Source organism: Acinonyx jubatus, chromosome B2, assembly GCF_027475565.1.
Source record: "Acinonyx jubatus isolate Ajub_Pintada_27869175 chromosome B2, VMU_Ajub_asm_v1.0, whole genome shotgun sequence".
Classification (NCBI taxonomy): Eukaryota; Metazoa; Chordata; class Mammalia; order Carnivora; family Felidae; genus Acinonyx; species Acinonyx jubatus.
The window spans coordinates 76065625-76087713 of NC_069385.1; the positions used below are offsets into that span (position 1 = coordinate 76065625).

The window sequence follows — 22089 nt, forward strand, 5'->3', positions numbered from 1 at the left end:
GCCCCTCCCCTGTTCATGCTCTGTCTCTCTCTGTCCCAAAAATAAATAAACGTTGAAAAAAAAATTTAAAAAAAAATTCCTTCTTAACTGGGGATTTGAAAATATAAACCTTTCTCCTTTTTCCCAGATACCACAGAATCCACAAAATGTTACTGTTATCAACTTATGGGAAAACAAAGTGACTAATACAGTGCATATGAGAAGGAGGAGCAGGGACTTCTTTACTCCACATATGCTTATGATTTAAGCTTTGCCAGCTTTCACGAACCCCCTTGGCAGCCTCCATGTGACTCCGTTGTGGCCACATTCCCCTTCTTCCTGCTCAGCTGCTGTGCACCTCTTCTCTTGTGAACTGATAGGACCAGCCCTCAGAACAGAAGAGGGGGTGAATTCATGACACCGTGTCTATAAACTATATTTGACTTACTTAAAAATTTTTTTTAATGTTTATTCATTTTTGAGAGAGAGCCAGAGCATTAGTGAGAGTGGGGCAGAGAGAGCAGAGACACAGAATCTGAAGCAGGTTCCAGGCCCTGAGCTGTCAGCACAGAGCCTGAAGTGGGGCTTGAACCCACAAGCCATGAAATCATGACCTGAGCTGAAGTGATCGTTTAACAACTGAGCCATCCCCCGGTGTTCTAAGCATTGAACTCTTGATACTGACTCAGGTCATGATCTTGCAGTTGTGAGCTGAACGTGAAGCCTGCTTGGGATTTTCTCTCTCCCTGTTTCTCTGCAGCCCCCCTCAAAATAAATAAATAAACATTTAGTAAATAAATAAGTAAGTAAGTAAATAAATAAATAAAAATAATTTCCCCCTCCAAAAAATGACATCCTTCTTCTATTTACCAGTATAGAATAATAATTACCTCTTACAGATTTTGATCTTTATCATAAACTGTTAAACAGCTCGGGGATTTTCCTAACCGTATCTTAAGAGTTGCTCATGCTTGGTCTTTCAGTATTCTTTTCAGCACTTTTTGGGCTATGAACTGGTATTTTCTAGTTAAATAAGAATGATAAGTTCACATATTATGCAGCCTCTTAGAGATTATCAGTTCACAATAGTATGTTAGAGTTCTGAGTTCTCAAATGCTGATTGAAGACCTGTCTTGTTTTGTCTAGTGTTTCTCAAAATCACTTGGTCAAGGACTGCTATGTTTGGAAAATCCCAGTTATCTTGCTGTAGCACATGGTTCTGAGAAACCCAGTTTCTTAGATGTTTCTAGTCACTAACCAGAGTGGTGATTGCTTTACTCAGAAGAAAGTTTAATGATTAATAAGATTTGTCCTGCATAAAGATCAAGCTATTTTTTTTTTAATTTTGAAGGAATTTTAGAGAGAAGAGGGGTTTTGATCATTGCTCATTTACCCAGAAACCTGGAACCTGATCTGTTCTGGAGATCAGCTAACAATTAAAAGAGAAATGAAGAGTGGTGATTTAGAAGATAAGTTATACTATAATATGTAAAAGCAGATACAGTCTGATAAGAAATATATTTTAATAGTATATATGTCGTAGAAAACCCAGTAGGAATTTATCATACAAGTCAACTGAAGGATGATAATATCACTTATTTTACTAACAAGATTTTACAAATTTTTTTTCTCTTCCCATCACTTGCTCCTGCACTATTTTCTAATATACAATCCTGGTGTTTTTTCCATTGGGTGGATTAAAGAATGGGATATATGATCTATTTTCACAAATTCATTACAGAGATCTGTAGGCCCAGACCTCTGGGTATACATTTCACATGGGGTTTTGGAATAATATAGAGGTTATTTTTCTTGCTCTGAAGGAATATAGAAGTTTGGAATGAGATAGAAAATATATTTCACAAAGTTAAGACTTTTATTTTTATAAGCATCTACTTATTCTAGAAGTTTATATTTGGCCAAATTCCTAGTTTTAAAACAGAAGATAGGGAACAGAATCTAATTACAATAAATGTTTGGGTCATTCTTAAAGACCTAATGCTCTTCCAAATTCTCATTAACCTGGTCTTTGGGGGGGGAAGGGTATAGGAAAGATGCATTAGTTACTGAGCTTCTTTCTTGATCTTTCTTCACAGATAGATTAATTTGGGGTATAATTACTCTAGATTTTAGAAAAATTATTAAGGAGAAACTGGTGGACATTTCTGGGAAAATAATTTCAGGGAAAAAAATCAATTTAAAAAAGAATACTAGCTCTGACTTCTGCATTATCTCATGAAATTTTAATGTATCATTTGATCGATTCTTAATATCACCCTTAAAGGAAACTAATCAAACAGTCCCAAGATTTGTAGACTATAAAATCCAAATGTATACTGCACTTTATGATAGAAAAGGCATTTAATCAAAGCCTCATAAGAGTTAGCATTCCTTAGCATTACCTGTATATGTAATTTATTATGAGGAAAAAAAAAATCAAAACCCAAATGCTAGAGGAACAAGTTCTAGAATACAGATTTATCATTGATAAAGACAATAAGACTAGAACTATTTGTTATCACTGAGTATTTTGAGATCACCCTACCTTTACCCACATGCTATAATAACACTTACCTAAACACACACACACATATCTAAGGAAGGGACCAATAAATATTCCCAGGTCATTGTGTACTCAGTTATGGTTTCAAATATCCTCCAGCTTAATCACAACTCTGGTGATAAATAAGGAAATCACACCGGACAAATAAAAACTGATATTTATTTATTATTTTTTTTAATGTTTATTTACTTAAAAAATTTTTTTAATGTTTATTTATTTTTGAGACAGAGAGAGACAGAGCATGAACAGGGGAGGGTCAGAGAGAGAGGGAGACACAGAATCTGAAACAGGCTCCGGGCTCCCAACTGTCAGCACAGAGCCCGATGCGGGGCTCGAACCCACGAACCGCGAGATCATGACCTGGGCTGAAGTCGGACGCTCAACCGAATGAGCCACCCAGGCGCCCCAATGTTTAATTACTTTTGAGAGAGAGGAGAGACCGAGCATGAGCAGGGGAGGGACAGAGAGAGAGAGGGAGGCAGAATCTTAAGCAGGCTCCAGGCTCTGAGCTGTCAGCACAGAGCTCAATGTCAGGCTCAGACTCAGGAACCGTGAGATCATGACCTGAGCCGAAGTCGGACACTTAACTGAGCGAGCCACCCAGATACACCCAAACTGATATTTATTGAGTGCTTATTATGTGCCAGAGGTTGTTCCAAGGGCTTATGTTAATTTAATTCCCTCAAACCTTTAAGGCAGATAGTATTATTATTCCCACTTCAGAGATGAGGAAACTGAGGTATAGGGTAATTAAATAACCTGCCCAACTTGGAAACAGTTTGATTCTGTACAGGTTTGAGCTCTAATCTATACACCATATCAGTTTCTATGAAGTAGTTCCTGACTTGGCATTGAAGTGTGAGAACTATATTAGGGGTAATGCTTGTGAAGCATTAACAAGGAGGGAGGATTGGACAGGAAAAGCTTTCATACCATAATGCATATCTGGGAAGCAAATCGGGCAGAGGGAACCTCTGACTGTAATATGTATCTGACAAAGTCTCAGCCAACGTAATGGGGAACTCCAGAGCCAAGATTGCTTGTTACATGAGTTCACCTTGAGTATAAATGACCTGGCCTTAGTATTACTGCTGTGCTCAATAATTGACTGGGGACTCCCTGGGAAGAGCATGGCTGTGGATGGAATGCTGCATCTGATCTTAAACTATTGTGGCTGGAGGCAGCTGTCCAACTGCATCCTTAGGCAAGTTCTTTCTTGAAGGTCAGTCCAAGCAGCATGTTTCCATGGCTGCTCAGCACCTTATTGCCATTTCATAGACGTCAAGTATCATGTCACATCCATCAGATTGGCAAAAATGTTTAAATATGACAATGCTAAATGTTTGTGAGGCTGTGGATGAATATGTACATTGCTTTCAAGAGTGTAAATTCATAAAACACTTTGGTGTGTAATTAGGATTGCCATAGCCTACTGTATGGCATTTGCATCCCAGAGAAATTCATTCATAAGGAGACATGCCCAGAAATTTTCAGAGCAGTGTTGTTTGCAGTAGTGAAAAACTGAAAGCAATTTAAATGTTCATCAACAGGAGAATTGATAAATTGTGCCATATATATAGCATATAGCATTATACAGTACATAAAAATGGAATGAACTACTTCTTCACATGTCCACATTAATATATCTAAGAATTACAGAACTGAGGAAAAAATTGCAAAAGGAGACAGTTCAGTCTGCTCACCCTGAGCTGTTAATAATGGTACTAAGGTGGCATTTCCTAAGAATCAGATACCATTCAACACCATCAGATTCATATACAGCTATTCATGTATATAAAGCTCAAAAACAATACCAGGTTTGCTTTTCATGTCATACATTTGTAGTAAAATGTATACTATGCATGGAAATAAGCACCGAATTTGAGAGAGTGGTCACCTGAAAGAGGTGGGATCAAGTAGGGGCAGAACAGGTTTCAGTGATATGTGGCCCTTTTTTGGTCTGAAATAAATGTTAACATTTCACAAAATTGTGTAGGGAGCACTTAACATGTTAGCTAATATTATTCTCTAATGCTCTTCTCTATGATTAAAATATTTTATCAAAATATAAATGTAGGTATTTAGTAGTGAAACAATAGGTGCATATCTAAAAGTTATTCACATGAATGGGAGAAGATATTTGCAAATGATATATTTGAGAAGAGGCTAATATCCAAAATATATAAAGAACTTACACAACTCAACACCAAAACAAACAATTCTATTAAAAAATGGGCAGAGACCTGAACAAGCATTTTTCCAAAGAAGATATCCAGATGGCCAACAGACACATGAAAAAGGTGGTCAGTATCACTCATCATCGGGGAAATGCACACCAAACCACAATGAAATAATCACCTCGCACCTGACAGGATGGCTAATATCAAAAAGTCAAGATATAAGAAGTGAGAGTAAAATTGTCAGAGTTTTATCTTCTCACTTTCACGAATCATATTGGTAACAGAGTCGGATTTTTTCAAAATCTGAGTATTTTACGTACTAGTGGGTGGCCTGAGTTGTTAATTTGACCTCTGTTGGGTATATTTTTCCAATTCTTTTTATAGATTTAGAATTGCCAAAGAAGTTCTCAGAAGGGTAGTGGAAAGACTGAGAATTTGACTTAAAAGATTCAGTTTATAAGTGAAAAGGCAGAACTTAAATCCAGGTAGTTAGAGTCTAAGCCCATTGGATTATTAACTTCATTTTAAGTGTTCTTTTCAGTAAGTATTATTTTAGGCACAGAAATTGTCTTGGCTTTTCTTTCTCAGTGATACCAGAATAAAATGATTTGTTTACAGATCTTAAATTATATTTCCACATACCCCTATAGTAGTACATTCAGCAAACTACCTAAAATTACCCTTGTAACACAAAGATAGCTTTGTTAATCAGATTTTGGAAATATGTCAGTCAGTTGGTCAGAGACAGAGTTGCACTGTTGAAAATTGAGACTGAAATCTCAATGTACTTGTTAACTAAAAAAGGTATCATTTAAAAATGGTTTATTGCAAAAGGAAGTAAAAACAATTCTAGGAGTACATCATATTTTGTTACTAAGAATTGTTCATAATTAAGTGGGGATTCTAAATTTAGTATGTTGTGTTAAACCAATTCAACCAATTATTGAGGTGCTTTAAAGGAAAAAAGGCTTTGACATGCAGGCAAATGTACCCATACAGATGTCAGTAGAAATAGTTTTAAACCAGTTTGTGTTTAAAAGACCTCCAGTACCACTGGAACATATGATGGCTTAGTTCTTGAGGCCCCCAGGGAAGAAAAGAGCCTATTAATATAGCAGGGAACACGATAGTTTGGTATTTTTATTGTTGTTAGGCAATAATACTCCCATAGGAAATACCACTAATATGGAATTATAAAGACTTAACTTTAGGACACATTACTGGTAGGTGGACTCTAGTTATGGAAGATGGTGAGTATTCAAACTTCGACATTCATTCAGATGATTGTGCCAGAGACTCCAGATTTGTAATTTCTTTTGAATTTGTGCCTTCCTCTATTTATAAGTGTACAGTTCTCAGATTTTTCTTGAATAATATGCATGGATTTTTGTTATTCAGTGGCACAAGGATGTGTACCATTTTTCAGTGTTTTTATTTTAAGTACTTACATATGCAAAGTCTTTTTTTTTTGTTTTTACTTTGATTTTGAGGTTTCATTATAGAATAATGTGATTGATTTTTTTTAAATGAAGCTAGATCTGAGTATTATCTCTTTCCAAGTAATACCCTGGAACTCTGAACAGTAATTGCCATTAATGTTCACAGTACTTTTGGAATGCCACTTTGAAGATTATGTTTAAAACCTACAGTAATGCTTTTTATATATCACAATGATGACATTTTAAGAAAAACCCTTTGAGGCTGATACTCATTCTTGAGAATAGTAAGAATGAGAATATCAATCCAAGTCAGTATTTGGATCTAGCTCTTATTCACAAAATATTTGTTTAAATCTATTATTGCTGGTTAAGAAAGAGGGAAGAAGATAAGTACAAGATAGAACTTTAAAACAATGGAACTGATTTTAGTAGATTTACTAGATTTCTAGTGGATTTTACTGTCTATTAGCATCGTAAATACCATGTACTTGGCTTTTCTGTCTTTTCTCTTAGGTGGCAGTATGCACTGATGTGTCTGTTCCTGTGATCTTGGGTATCATTCAGCATTCCTGGGCATTATCTGTTGCTAAATTGTGTCTAAGGATCTTTCTAGTTTGAAAATCTTAGGACTCTAAGCAAAGTAACCTACAATTCTCTTGCTCAGAACTTGATCCCTAGTGTTTTGTACAAGTTAGAAATAAACAGTTTGATTCAGACTAAATTGAGAAGGAGACATAGACCGATTTAGTGATTCAAACTGCAGAAATAAATGACATGATTGAGGCTGGGGATAAGGTATTTACTGGAACCTGCATTTGAGGAGACCTTTAATTGTCTGTGGTAAATTTGCGGATGGAGTTTATAAAAACATTTTCTAAGTTTCTGCATCCTTTATATGAAGGCATTCTGACCCAAAGAAATGATGCAGACTAGAAGTGGAAGATCACAGTACAGTGGTCTGTAGAAGCACAGGTTGGTCCGTTAGAGCCCAAACTGTCCTGAGCATTTCAGCCTGTATCCCTGCTGCCCTCAAATTGGAGAGACAATTGAGGACCAACCTTATAACTCCTCCCATATACCCATCTGTCCACACTCCACCTTTGCAGTCCATCCGTGGCCTCTGGACATAATTCTTAGAAAATCTTCCTTCGCATTATTGCTATAATTGGTCTCCTATTAAAATGTAAATTGTTAAAATGTAAAAATAACATGTCATTTGTTCATTTCTATATATTTTTTCACAACGTATGTGCCTTTTCATACTTCATGCTTTGTGTTTCAGCCCCACTAAACCAAACTTCCAATACTCCCCTCCCTCTCAAACCTTTCCACTGTCTGTGGAAATCTATTCCTTAATAAAAGGCTCTCTGATGTCCTCACTTTCTCCCTGAATGTTCCCTTGACCTTCTTGCTTTATGTCAACATGTCTGTCATAAGACTTCCACTTTTTAAGTTCCACTTTAAGTTCATTTAACTTCCATTTTCCATTTAAGACTCATTAAGACAGCCACCTGGCTGGCTCAGTTGGTGGAGCAGGTGACTGTTAATCTTGGGTTTGTGAGTTTGAGCCCTACATTGGGTATAGAGATTGGCTAAAACTAAAACCTTAAAAAAAAAAAAAACAGACATCCACTTTTCATGTAGTGCTTTCAAACAGTAATGGTCACTGGTTCACACAATGTTTCAGGGTTGGGAGATGAAATCAGTGTCTTCTCTCCTCTGTCCCTTTCTTCACACTACCAGTCTTCCATCCTTATGTAAGCTTCCTGCCCCCAACAAGCTTCTTTGATGTTTATGTCAATCAGGTTTATCATATCTCTATCTTCTCCCAGTTTTTTTTCTTTTTAAAAAATTTTTAATATTCATTTTTGAGAGAGAGAAAGAGAGAGAGCAAGCTGGGGAGGGGCAGAGAGAGAGAGGGAGACACAGAATCAGAAGCAGGCTCCAGGCTCCGAGCTGTCAGCACAGAGCCTGACGCAGGGCTTGAACTCAGGAACCGCGAGATCATGACCTGAGCCGAAGTCGGACACTTAACTGACTGAGCCACCCAGGCGCCCCATATCTTCTCCCAGTTTCTTAACCACTGTCCCCAAATTATTGCCTGTTTTTAAAGTCTTGTTCTCAGCCTCCTTTAACTTTCATGTTGATGATTTTTCTTGTACGTTGGACTTTCTTGTTCTTAAGATCTTCATTTCTAATAGCCTTTAGTACCACATCACTTGAGATTCATGGTGGTATCATGGGCCTTATCTTCCCCCGCAGCTGTTCAAACTCTAAAATACTGAAGTCCTACATCTTAATTTTTTATGACAACTTCCTTTGCTTGCATATCTCTGTGGTTGCGCAAAAGCAGTTATCCAAAGCTGAACTCAGAATCTTCCTTATTGAACCTGCTGCTTCTCCTGAGGTTTCCTATTTTTTAATATAATCCATCCTTTACCAAGTTGTCCAAGCTATAAATTTGGAATTCATTCTTGATTTTTTTCTTTTTCATTAGCTGCTTCTCTTCACCTGATACTGTTAATTCTATCATAAATATTTCTCAGATCCATCTACTTGTCCCTGTCCCCATTCTCGTTTCTGGGTGCAAGGCTGGGGTTTTGCAGCAGCCTCTTAAGTAAGCCTCCTGCTCTAGTCCTGCCCCTCTGATAACCGTTTTTCAACCTGACCACCAAAGTGGGTCTAAAGTGGAAATTATCACGTCACGCTCCTGTTTAACGTCCCAATCTTACGTCAAATATACCAGTTAGAGGCCCTGTTTAATCTGACCCTGCTTACCTCTCTAGCCTTAATTCTTGTCTCTTTCCCTGTAAACACTATGATTCAGTCATATTTAATTTATTTCAGTTCCTGGAACATGACATTGACTTATTTTAGCCCTGGGCCTTAGAGTATGTTCTTTCTGCCTCACAAATTCTTCCCCTTTTTGTTAACTTGGTAAATTCCTACTCATCCTCCAGGCTTTAGCTTCCTCGATAAAGCCTCTCCTAATCCCCTTAATACTAGATAGGTGCCCCTGCTCTGCATTTTGGCACCCTAAATTTCCTCCATTATAGAGCTTACCACACTGCGTTGTAATCTCCTATTTACTGTATCCTCCACAAGATTATAAATTTTGTGACGACAGGGATGTGTCAACAGCACTTAGAATAATTTCAGCCCCTCGTAGGCACTCGGTATGTTATTTGATAAATTAATAAATAAGGGAAGAAAGGAAGGATAAGATTTCTTTTTGAGAATAGCAGAGATTAGGTTAGATGAGATCCCATCACACAGTACCTATTTAAAATACCATGACAAAAAATTTTTTAGCATGTAAATTACTTCAGTGGGAAAGGAAACAAAAGCAAGGAGATTAATCAGGAGATTGTGATACTGTTGCATTGATGTGATCCAAAGAGCCCAAACCTGAGTTGAGGCACTTACAATAGAAGCATAACAATTTTATAAAAGAAGAAGGCTTAACAGAACTTGACCACTGGGATGGAAGGTGGAAGGCAAAACGGAAGGCAAAACTTTTGAATTTGTTGAATTTTCAGGAACTCACAATCTCACAAGCTGCTATTTTCCTGAGAAGCAGTCAACATCTAAACAAAATGACTCAATTTTGCGTGTGACTTTTGGTTGTCCTAGATATAAAAGAGTTGTGGGTTTTTTGGATACTATAGACATTTTTACAGAAATCCATTACAGAGCAAGAATGACAATATATAAAAACATCTTGAACAGTTATTTCTCATTTCAAGAAAAAAAAAAGATCCATAATATGGCATTTCTCCAAGTCTTTCTTACTATCATTTTGGCAACAGAGAGTTGGAACTTCTTTGAAAGATCAGCAACAGAGATGAGATTTAGAAGTCATTTGTCTAAAGTTGATTAATGAGTCCCTAAGAATAGGTAAACTTGATAAGGGGAAGATTATAGAGGCAAAAGAAAGAATGGATGATTATTGCTGAATCTTTATAACCTCCACTCTCACAGAGGATAATTAAGAAGTGTCAGCAATATATAATAGAAGGGGTGATTAAAGAAATGAGAGGAATATCTAAGTGTTACACAATGATGAAGAGTAAAGTAGTAGGAAATGGAGCCATATCACAATGAACTAACAAGGGAGGAGCGCCTGTGTGGTTCAGTATCCCTGACTTTCTCTGTCCCTCCCCTGCTCTCCCCTAGTTCTCTCTTGCGTGTGCAAAATAAACAAATAAACATTAAACAAAATGAACAAACAAGGGAGTGAACAATTTTCTGTTCTCAGTTCCTACAAGGAAGCATTAAATGTCCAGGGAGAGCCTCATGAATTTAAAATTACTTATCCTAGAATTCTAGAGTATTCATAATCTGAAACTCAGTGACCAGTCCTGATCTTCTGAGGTTCCTCAAACCCGTGTGCTCAGTGTCCTCTAGCACAAACTTTGAGGTCTCTATGATTTTATTCCCCACCCAGCTCTTTACCTCATTTAAATCTTAGCCAAGGGCCCAACCTAAGCTTCCTCTAATTCATATTGTCTTCCCTAAATCCTATAGTGATCTCTTTGTGTGCCCCTGATTTTCCCTTTAACCTGAACCTTGAAATTTTTGCTTTTTTCCTTTGTCTTCCCAATGAGACTGTGAGCATTTTATTTTTTTTTTATTTTTTATTTGTTTTATTTATTTTTTTAATGTTTATTTATGTTTGAGAGAGAGAGAGAGAGAGAGAGAGTGGGGGAGGGGCAGAGAGAGAGGGAAACACAGAATCTGAAACAGGCTCCAGGCTCCAAGCTGCCTGCACAGAGCCTGACATGAGGCTGGGAGTCACAAACTGTGAGATCATGACCTGAGCTGATGTCGGATGATTAACCGAGTGCCACCCAGGCGCCCCATGACTGTGAGCATGTTAAGCACAAGATCCATGAGTCCTATTTGCTGTTTAATTCTTTGAGTACTGTCAGACCTCAGTGACACTAGTAAAAGTGAATGATTTGTAAAAAATTAGATCTAAGGTGCCAATCAGAACTAAAGTGTTTTAGATCTTAAATACTGCATAGTGCCATGTATGTAGTAAGTCCTAAAAGAACCACATGTTACTATAACTCTCAGGGAAAATCAAAATGTGCTTGGTTGACATGATTACAGTGAATTCTTAATAGTTTATCATCAAAGAAAATCTAATTGTTTTCACCAATATCTGTTTATATACTTTCTATAATAAAAATACCTAGTATATTGAATATGTACAAATGATGTTTTTATACATCATTGCTAGTTTTATAAAATTATAACTCCTTTATTGTATCAGCGCAGTCTTTTTACTAATAAATACAATGTTCACTTCATTGAGTCGATCATGACATTGGTGCTCTATGAGAGCCGGTACATATAGTAGTTAAAACTATGGGCCCTGCAGTTCAGCCCAGACCCTACCACTTATTAGCAGTATGCACTCTGCTATGGCCCTTAATCTCTCTGAGCTTTAGTTTCTTCATCTGTAAAATGGGTCACATCTACCTTCCTCATTGCTGAGAGAATTGAATGACATAATCCACATAAAGAGTGGAGTACAGTGCCTGCCACTCATTGTTAGATGTAATGATTAGTCACTGTAATGAAATTTTCTGTGATTTAACGGTGCTACCAGAGAAAACAGTGCCACCAGTTTTTACAGGTTAATTTTATGGGTGGTGTTTCTGTCAACTTTTGAAACCATTTACACCCACTATTTTATGTGATACTTTGATCATAAAATAGTAGGTTCTTTTCATAGTTATGTAGAATCGAGTTGGCTAGCTTCCTTGTGTTCCACTACTTACAATTTCGTAGTGACAAGGTTGGTCAGTGTGGAACAAAATATCTCTTACATGGTTTTCTTTCATTATATGATGCAGGATGCTGTATCACAAGATGAGTCCAGGATCTCTCTCTCTCTAAATCTTTAAGAGTCAAATCAAAGTCAACTACCAGGTACAGAAGAATCATGAAAATAAAACAGATATACAGTATTCTCCAGGGGATAATTCTAAAATAAACTTTTGTAAATGATAAAGTATCTTGTGTAGGATTTTACTACCTATAACTGGTAGATTATAGTTAGAAAATATTATAAACATAAAGCCTGACCACATTGTGTCCTAAACACTGAAGGCAAACCATATTGTGGGGATTTCATTTTAACCACAGAGAAATTGTAACAAGTCCAAAACCGCAGAACCCAAGTAAGTAGTAGATCCAGGAATAGAACCGAGAAGGCTCTGATTCCTCCTCACATATGGAGACCACAAGGTTCTGCTGCTTCTGAACATAATGACAGATCATCTAATGCTGCTAGCCATCTGTACATGACACATCAGGGGCAGACTGTATGAGGGAGGGCACTGTCTAAAAGCATGCAGCCTTTACTTTCTAAAGGCCTGTGTAGAAACCAGAGAAGTGGGGAAGGAGCCTTTATAAACACCAGATGATTATCAACTGATATTTGTGTTTGGGATAATCCGTTGCTACCACAAAGTTTGCTTCTTTGCTAAGGTTGTAAAAGAAAAGCAGTAGTTTATAACCCTAGAAATGCTTTTGTCCGTTCTTAAAAACATCTTAGTAATTTTTAAGAAAGCTAGCTAAAGAGTTTCCTAGAATGGCATCATATATATAAGGAGCCTAAAAATTGTATGTTCCTTTCAAGATTTGACCCCACTCCCACGTTACTTTTAAATTTTTGCTCCTTTTGCCTTTAGTTGATTTCCAGAGCACTGAAATGATGATTTTGAAGGATTTGTTCTGCTTTATTGTTGCCGTTTGAGGAAAAATTTTCCCAGCCTCCTCAATGTGTCATGCTTTATTCCTCTTTACTATTTTATATGGATAAAAGTTTATTGTTATTATATTTTACTGTTTTATTATATCATAAACTTTTTTGTGGGATTATTTTCTTTCTACCCATGAAAAGTTCCTTTAGTTGAAGTCTTTTGGTTTTTATTTATCTAAAGATGTCTTTGTTTCAACCTTACTTAAAAAGAATTTTTCTTACTTAAATTTCTTTTTTTATTGAAGTATAGTTGATGCATAATTCAACCTTTTGAAGAATGGCTTTGATAGATATTCTGTTCTAGGATGACAGTTATTTTCTCTTAGGCACTTGAAGATACCCACTCTCTGTGGCTTCTATTGTCCCTGTTAAGTGAAAATTATTTCAGATTATAGGGCACTCATGTACCTGTCTTCACACATCACACATCATACATTTACCACTTAATCCTGATAACAACCTTATGATAATATTTTATTCTCATTATTCTCATTTATTCTAGTAGAGCTACAGAGGCACAGCACAGTTAAGAATACAGAATGAGTGTGGAGAACAAGATTACAGCCCAGGAGCACTGACTCTAAAGCCTGTGTTTTTAAACCATTGCCACAGCCAAGTGGATACATAAAGAGAAAGATGAGAGATAAATAATATTATTAAATATTAAAGATATTTAGGTGTGCCTGGGTGCCTCAGTCTGTTAAGCGCCGACTTTGGCTCAGGTCATGATCTTGCAGTTTGTGAGTTCGAGCCCCGCGTTGGGCTCTGTGCTGACAGCTCAGAGCCTGGAGCTTGCTTCAGATTCTGTGTCTGCTTCTTTCCCTCTGCCCCTCCCCTGCTTGTGCTCTTTCTCTCTCTCTCTCAAAAATAAACATTAAAAATAAAAAAAATAAAGACACTTAAAAACTGTAGTAATTAAAACAGAGTCATTTTTTTCTGGATAAAGAGATTAGTACCCTAATCATTGCTATTGGACTGTTATTACCAGGAAGTATCAACAAGCTGTGCCTGTTTTTCTCATGTGTAAGATAATAATAATACTACTTGCCTCATAGAATGGTTGTAAAGAATAAGCAAGTATGTACAGACATATGCATATTACTTTAAAGTGAAAAAATATTTGTTGTCATTAGCATCAGTAGAATAAAAGGAAAAGCACATCAATGTCACTCCTCATCAGGGAAATACAAATCAAAACCACACGGAGATACCACCTCTCGCTGGTCAGAGTGGCTAAAATGAACAAGTCAGGAAACTATACATGCTGGCGAGGATGTGGAGAAACGGGAACCCTCTTGCACTGTTGGTGGGAATGCAAACTGATGCAGCTGCTCTGGAAAACAGTGTGGAGGTTCCTCAAAAAGCTAAAAATAGATCTACCCTATGGCCCAGCAATAGCACTGCTAGGAATTTACCCAAGGGATACAGGAGTGCTGATGCATAGGGCACTTCCAACAATAGCCAAATTATGGAAAGAGCCTAAATGTGCATCAACTGACGAATGGCTAAAGAAGATGTGGTTTATATACACAATGGAATACTACGTGGCAATGAGAATGAAATATGGCCTTTTGTAGCAACGTGGATGGAACTGGATAGTATTATGCTAAGTGAAATAAGTCATACAGAGAAAGACAGATACCGTATGTTTTCACTCTTACGTGGATCCTGAGAAACTTAACAGAAGACCAGGGGGGAGGGGAAGGGAGAAAAAAAAGTTACAGACAGGGAAGGAGGCAAGTCATAAGAGACTCTTAAATACAGAGAACAAACTGAGGGTTGATGGGGGGTGGGGGAAAGGGGAAAGTGGGTGATGGGCATTGAGGAGGGCACCTGTTGGGATGAGCACTCACTGGGTGTTGTATGGAAACCACTTTGACAATAAATTATATATAAAAAATAAATAAAAGGAAAAGCACAGAAACCAACCCTGCTATATATCAGAATATAGTATTTGATTACAGATGTTGAGAGGAAATGATGGCTATTAAATAAATAGTGCTGGCATAGTTGGATGAATTATATAGAAAATAGAAATTTTGAATATCTTTTTTAAAAAAAATACATTCAGGGGTGCCTGGGTGGCTCAGTCGATTGAGTGTCCCACTTCGGCTCAGGTCATGATCTTGCGGTCTGTGAGTTTGAGCCCTGCGTCGGGCTCTGTACTGACACCTCAGAGCCTGGAGCCTGCTTCTGATTCTGTGTCTCCCTCTCTCTCTGCCCCTCCCCCGCTCATGCTCTGTCTCTGTCAAAAATAAATAAACATTAAAAAAATTTTTTTAAACTACATCCAAACAGTAAAAAAATAATACCAGATATAGAGATTATTTCCTAGATCTATGATATCACCAGAAGAAATTTTTGATTAATATTTAAATGTAGAGAAGACTGTAGTAAGAAGACTGTCAAGGGCAGAAACTGTAAAGAAAAAGAGAGATCTGACAACATAAAAATTTTAAATTTCTTTTGTGAAAACAAACAGGAACATTGTAAATGATTAATGGCACAATATACTAGAGTAGGGAAACCATATGCAACATATATAACAAGTTAATATTCTTAACATTATGTAAAGAGTTCTTATGAAATAATAAAGGAACGTAAGAATAGAGCCAAAAAACATAATCTGACAGAAAGGATTACAGATGACCAAATGACATAAAAAAAGATGTTGGACTTCACTAGGAATCAGTCAATCAATCAATCAATAAAAATTCGGAAACCAGTTTCCCCTATAAATTTAATGGTGATTGAAAAAGATTCTCCACCAAGGGCAAATATAATAATATATAAATTACCACAATGGAAGAAAAATAACTGATTCACAAAGTATTTGGTTGGATAAGGAAAGACCTCTTCTGCAAAGTTTGAGATGGCCTTTGAATTATTGGCAAAATATTGACAAGAAGTGAGAAATGAGGGGAAGTTTATCACCCTCTCTTCTGAAAAAATTGGTATCATGGGGGAAGAAAGATAAGGAACCATAGCTTTGATTTTGTCGTGACCAAGGGATGTGGTATTAAAATCAGGAATTAGAAGATATCGATAAGTTACCTTCTTCCAACAAAAACGTGTTGTGCACTTGTAGGTACTGTGGGAAAATAATGAATTTAATTGTGGATTTTCTAGTTTGAGGTAAATTCAAGTAAAATTATCCAGCTGGTTGTGGGATATGCATATCTGAAGTTGATAGGAATAGACTAGGGATGCACATTTGGGAGTCAGTATATATGGTTGATAATGAAAACCATAAGCAGGATTGAGATTTTATAGGATATACACATGCTCATACACAGTAGCCAATGACAGAGTAGTAGAAAACACCAATGTTTAGGTGCTAAGGATGCCACAAAGTAGAAAGAAGAAATAATCACAAATTTAGGAGAAGGCACAGAAAAGTATGACATTTCAGAAGGCTGGGGAATAGAATTTCAAGAAAAAGGACAAACAGATTAGTGGCAATGCAGCAAAGAGGTCTGGTAAATTAAAGATTGATAATAGTGTTCATTAGATTTAGTCAGGAAATATTTTAACTTGAGAACAACAATTTTACTAGAATAATGAGGGTAGATAGGAAACTCCAGGGGATTGAGAAATAAATAAGAGATGAACTGTAAACTACTATTTCAAGCACATTAAATAGGAAAAACATGGGGTCAAGAGAGAACTTTTTCCCTTTAATGAGAGATTCAAACTCAATCAGGTGAGAGGATTCTATATTCTTATAACTTCTCTAGAAGTTATAAGTACAAGGGAGGGAGCTAACTGAGAAGAAGGGAGTGAGAATGTGGCACCTGTGGTGAGGTACCTTGAAGAGGAGGAGGAATACCTTGTCCACTGATGCCTGAAGAATACAGCTAAAGATAGAGGTCGGGGGCGGGGGCACAGTTGAGGGAGATCATGTATTATGCCCTCACTATGCCAGATGTGGGAGACATGTGAAGAGGTCAAGATTTTAAAGGATTGGGAAAGCTTGGGAATAGCCACCGGGTATAATGGAAGTGGAAGCTGACCAAGAACAAATAAGAGGAATCACATGTAGGGTGGCAGTGGGAGTCTAGCCAAGGTTGGAGACCATATAACTGTAGTGGCAAGGCATGGCTATATGGCTTTCTCTGGCAACTCTTAGAATCCTGGGTTATCAATAATGTTAATTCCTCTTGCTTTGGATAGGTTACCCAGGTGGATGATCATATAAGGGGTCAGACAAGTAAGCTATTAATATCAGAAGTAAAAATCTGTCCAATATACTTCAAAGCTCAAAGCCTTTCAGTGTTTGGCCATTAATATAGAATAAAAACCAGAATCCTAGGCTAGAATTTTAAGGTTTCCAATATAAAATTCTGACCTTATTTTTAGTACACCCTTACATGTATCACCACATTATAGCCAAATAGGGTTTCTTGCTATTTTTTGAAAATTTTTTTCTTTCTCAATTTGCATCTCATGTTCCTTCTGGTATTTACCTGGCTTATAAAAACCTACATCTCTGTTCCTTAAAACTCAGTTCATTTGTGGGCACCTAGGTGGCTCAGTTGGTTAAGTATCTGACTTCGGCTCGGGTCATGAACTCATAGTTTGTGGGTTCAAGCCCCGGGTTGGGCTCTGTGCTGACAGCTCAGAGCATGGAGACTGCTTCAGATTCTGTGTCTCCCTCTCTCTCTGCCCCTCCCCTGCTCACACTCTATCTCTGTCTCTCTCTCTCTCTCAAAAATAAATAAACATTAAAAAAAAAAAAACAACAACTCAGTTCATTTATTACCAGGTCTGTGATTCCAGCCCGAAGTAATATCTGTCCTCTCAACATCTATAATTGCTTGTTTATATCGCTTTTATGTTACTTTCTATTTTTTTCAAAAACTTTCTAAAAATTACTAAATTTTAAATTCTTTGATGATAGGGACCTTATTTTTCTCATTTTTGTATTATTTCACAGTGCCAACACAATGCTTTTTCTGTACTAAGTATGCAGTGAATATTTGCTGAACAGACATTGTATTACATACTTATACTAAGTAGCAAAATAGAACCTTTAAAAGAAAAGGTTTTATCTTTTCTGTAGACTGATTTCAAAGGTTTATTTGTATGTTATTTCATGAACCTCTTCTAAAATGAATGTTTTGTCCCATAGGTATGGGATGAATTGCCTTATTCAATTTGAAGATTTTGCCAATATAAATGCATTTCGTCTCCTGAAGAAATATCAAAACCAGTATTGCACATTCAATGATGATATTCAAGGTAAGCTGGATAGGGAAGGAAGTGAAGATACAGAATGCATAGGGCAAAAGGGCCCAGATATTCCCATGAGGTTAAAGAATGTGTGTAATAGGGGGCACCTGGGTGGCACCTCAGTCTGTTAAGCCTCCGAGTCTGGGTTTTGACTTAAGTCATGATCTTAGGGTTCATGAGTTCCAGCTCCACATTGAGCCCCTTGTTGGGCTCTGCACTGACAGCAGAGCCTGCTTGGGATTCTCAGTCTCCCTCTCTTTAAAACATAAGTAAACTTAAAAAAAAAAATAAATTGGATGTTTAAAATGAAAGAATCGGCATAATGGGGAAAATTGAATAACCTGGAAAGGTAGGAGGTTGTAGACCATGAGTGAGGTATTCTAATGTAGTATTTGAAAGAAGCATTAGATCTGAGTGGTGATAAGTGCCAACGGGGAACTTAGCAGGAAGACAGCCAATGTGAAGTAAGATGTTGAATGCTATTGGAAATGAGGTGGTCTAAGAAGAGTTTAAATGTGAGACGAGGATGCTAATAATGTTTGTCTATTCATAGAGTTTTTATTGAGGACAAGTAATTATGTGTGAAAATACCCTCTGAACTGAGTTGTACTTTACAAATATAACTTTTAAAATTCACTATGCTTAAATTCTGTATTGTGACATAACTATATGAATATAATGTGTTTAAAAATAATAAGCCTCTGTACCTTTTGAGGCACACTAAAGCAATTGGTTGAGTCTTTCTTTCCCCCAAATCCTTTGTGATATTAATCACATGGTTACTGTAGTATCATTTTCATGATAAAGATTTCACTATGCTTAAATTCTGTATTGTGACATAACTATATGAATATAATGTGTTTAAAAATAATAAGCCTCTGTACCTTTTGAGGCACACTAAAGCAATTGGTTGAGTCTTTCTTTCCCCCAAATCCTTTGTGATATTAATCACATGGTTACTGTAGTATCATTTTCATGATAAAGATTTCACTATGCTTAAATTCTGTATTGTGACATAACTATATGAATATAATGTGTTTAAAAATAATAAGCCTCTGTACCTTTTGAGGCACACTAAAGCAATTGGTTGAGTCTTTCTTTCCCCCAAATCCTTTGTGATGTTAATCACATGGTTACTATAGTATCATTTTCATGATAAAGATGCTGCTATACGTTACTTCAACTTTATTTTCTTTCTTTTTAATTTAAATTTCTTTTTGAATATTTATTCATGAGAAGTGAATATTTGGAGAAATTCAAAAGGGAAGTAAAGAATCTAATTTTACAGCACTATAGTTCTATTATAGCTATAACTTGAAGATACATATATAGTGATAGCGTGCTTTTGGTGCTGCAGACAGATTTTGTAGACCAGTGACTGGGTCACTTACCAGTTAATTTTGTAGTGGTCTCTAAAATAGTCGCATTAGGGGCATCTGGCTGGCTCATTTGGTAGAGCATTGACTCTTGATCTTAAGGTTGAGTTCAAGCCCCACATTGGGCGTAAAGATTACTTAAAATCTTAAAAAAAAAATAGCCACATTCACTGCTGAAAAAACTATCCTTTCTTTAATATTCTTATCTTTTGATTTTGTGGGTCCCACAGAAATATCCATCTTTACAGACTGATATTACATACTCTTGAATCAATACACAGAATTAATAGGCATCAGAGTTCAGTTTAAGACAAACAGTGCTAAATCCAAATTATCAAACAAAATGAGCAGTTTGGAATTAGGGTCAGAGCACCTATCGACTTAGTCAGAATTTAGAGGTCAAGGCCTAGGCTGCATCAGAATTAAAGTCAGGAGCACAAGAAATCTGAGGCAGATGCTTACTTAAGTCAAGGCCAAGAGTATTGCATGTGGAATTGCTCTGGAGTGTCCACAACAGAATATTCCCCACTCCACCCAGCAGGTCACCACAGTGGAGGCATTAAATAACTAATTTTTCACCCCAGCAAATCTGTCCTAAAATAAAATCTGCATGTTTACCTCTTTACACATAGGAATTTTAGAGTATGACTGCCTTAGCCAACAAAAAGACAGATTTGAGAAAAATGGGCCCAATCTCTGACTAGAGAAAACTTTTGGCAAGTTATTGGGGTTCTGATTAGAAACAATGAAATCATTTTGTGCATTTCTCCATACCAAAATAGTGTCCTTAGTGACACATTATCCCCATATGTTTCTATTTTACCTTTTTAACCTTATGTTATTACCATTTTGCCCACAATGTAATACTTTCCCCACTGTGGGCATAGAAATTGCATTCCAGTGTCAAGGAAAATAATTATGTAGCTATTATAGCCTTACCATGTAAATAAATGTTTCACACTGGACCCTCGGGAGAACTTTTTTCTTTTCTTTTCTTTTTTTTAACAGATGTGTTATTTAAAGATATTTTATGAAAAGTATTTGATTTTAAAAATCTTATAATTTATCTAAATGATCTAAAATAATTTTAAATGATAGAGATTTTGGTTTTAGATAGAGATTTGGACCTTAATGCATTCTAATTATAATTATTTTTAACTGGAAAAAATGTGCCAGTTAAATATGTTAAGAAATTGGACATTTAATTCTATAATCTGAATTCAGCAAATTCAGATCAAAACAATAAGGTCTCATCCTCTGGTCATTTAAAATCAATGACAAAAAAGAGGTTTTTCTTCTCATAATACCCTCTCTGGAATGGCTGTTCTCTAACATAACATTGTAAATATTTTACATAGAATATTCAGCCATAATAAACAAGTTTGTTAGGATTTTTAAAAAAAATAAGGTAGATATAGCCTAATCTTATACTAAATGCTTTGATAATTGAAAAGATCAAAAATCAGACATGATAGAACGGACTTTTCACAAAAGAAGGAAGACTGTTGGCCAGAAAACATGCTTCAAAGTTTAACACCACTGAGTTTTAAAAAGCATATTAAAAAGCAAATGAAAAACTGATTTTCTGTATCAAGCTGGCAAAGATTTTCTATAGTAATCCCAACTGTTAACGATGCTGTAAGAAGATGAGCACTCATATATCGATGGTGGAAATATAAACTGGTGCAACTCTTGGGAAGGCAGTATGTGTCAAAAACCTTAAAAGTCTACAGCTCTTTGAGCCAACAATTCCATTTGTAGAAATTTATCCTGAGCAAGTAAAAGTATGTAAAGCAAATGTACAAGGATATTTATTTATTTTAAATATGTGTTTATTATTTTAATGGAGATATAATTGACATGTAACACTATTAGTTTTAAGTGCAATATAACGATTTGGTATATGTATATATTGCAAAATGACTGCCACAGTAAGTTAACATCTATCACCATGTATGGTTACAGTTTCTTGTGACAAGAACTTTTAAAATTTACTCTTAGCAACTTCCAGATACAGAATACAGTATGTCACCAGGCTGTACATGACATCTGCAGGACTTATTTATTTGTTTGTTTATTTACTTTTAAATGTTTATTCATTTTGAGAAGGAGAGAGAGAGAAAGAACACAAGTAGGGGAGGGGCAGAGAGAGAGGGGAACAGAATATCTGAAGCAGGCTCCATGCTGACAGCAGAGAGCCAGAAGCGGGGCTCGAATTCACTAACCTTGAGATCATGACATGAGGCAAAGTTGGATGCTTAACCAACTGAAACACCCACATGCCCCAGGACTTAGTTATTTTAAACTGTAAATTTGTACCTTTTGAAAACCTTCATGCCTTTTGCCCACTTCCCAACCCCAGCCTCTGGGAGCCACCAATCTGTTCTCTATGAATTTGGCTTTTTGGTTTTGGTTTTGTTTTAGATTCCATATATAAGTGAGTATTTGTCTTTCTCCATCTGACTTATTTCATCTAGCCTCATACCCTCAATATCCATTTCTGTTGTCGCAGATATTAGGATTTCCTTCTTTTCTTATGGCTGAA

The 22089-nt window shown here is 36.4% G+C and overlaps 1 protein-coding gene across 1 annotated transcript in view; it reads left to right on the plus strand.

Moving 5' to 3' along the window:
• ME1 (malic enzyme 1) overlaps positions 1-22089 on the plus strand; it is a 190322-nt gene that overhangs the window by 121967 nt on the left and 46266 nt on the right. Inside the window, exon 7 of the mRNA XM_027057335.2 lies at positions 18068-18177. Within this exon, the coding sequence (XP_026913136.1) occupies positions 18068-18177 (110 nt within the window). The remainder of the gene's footprint in view (positions 1-18067; positions 18178-22089) is intronic.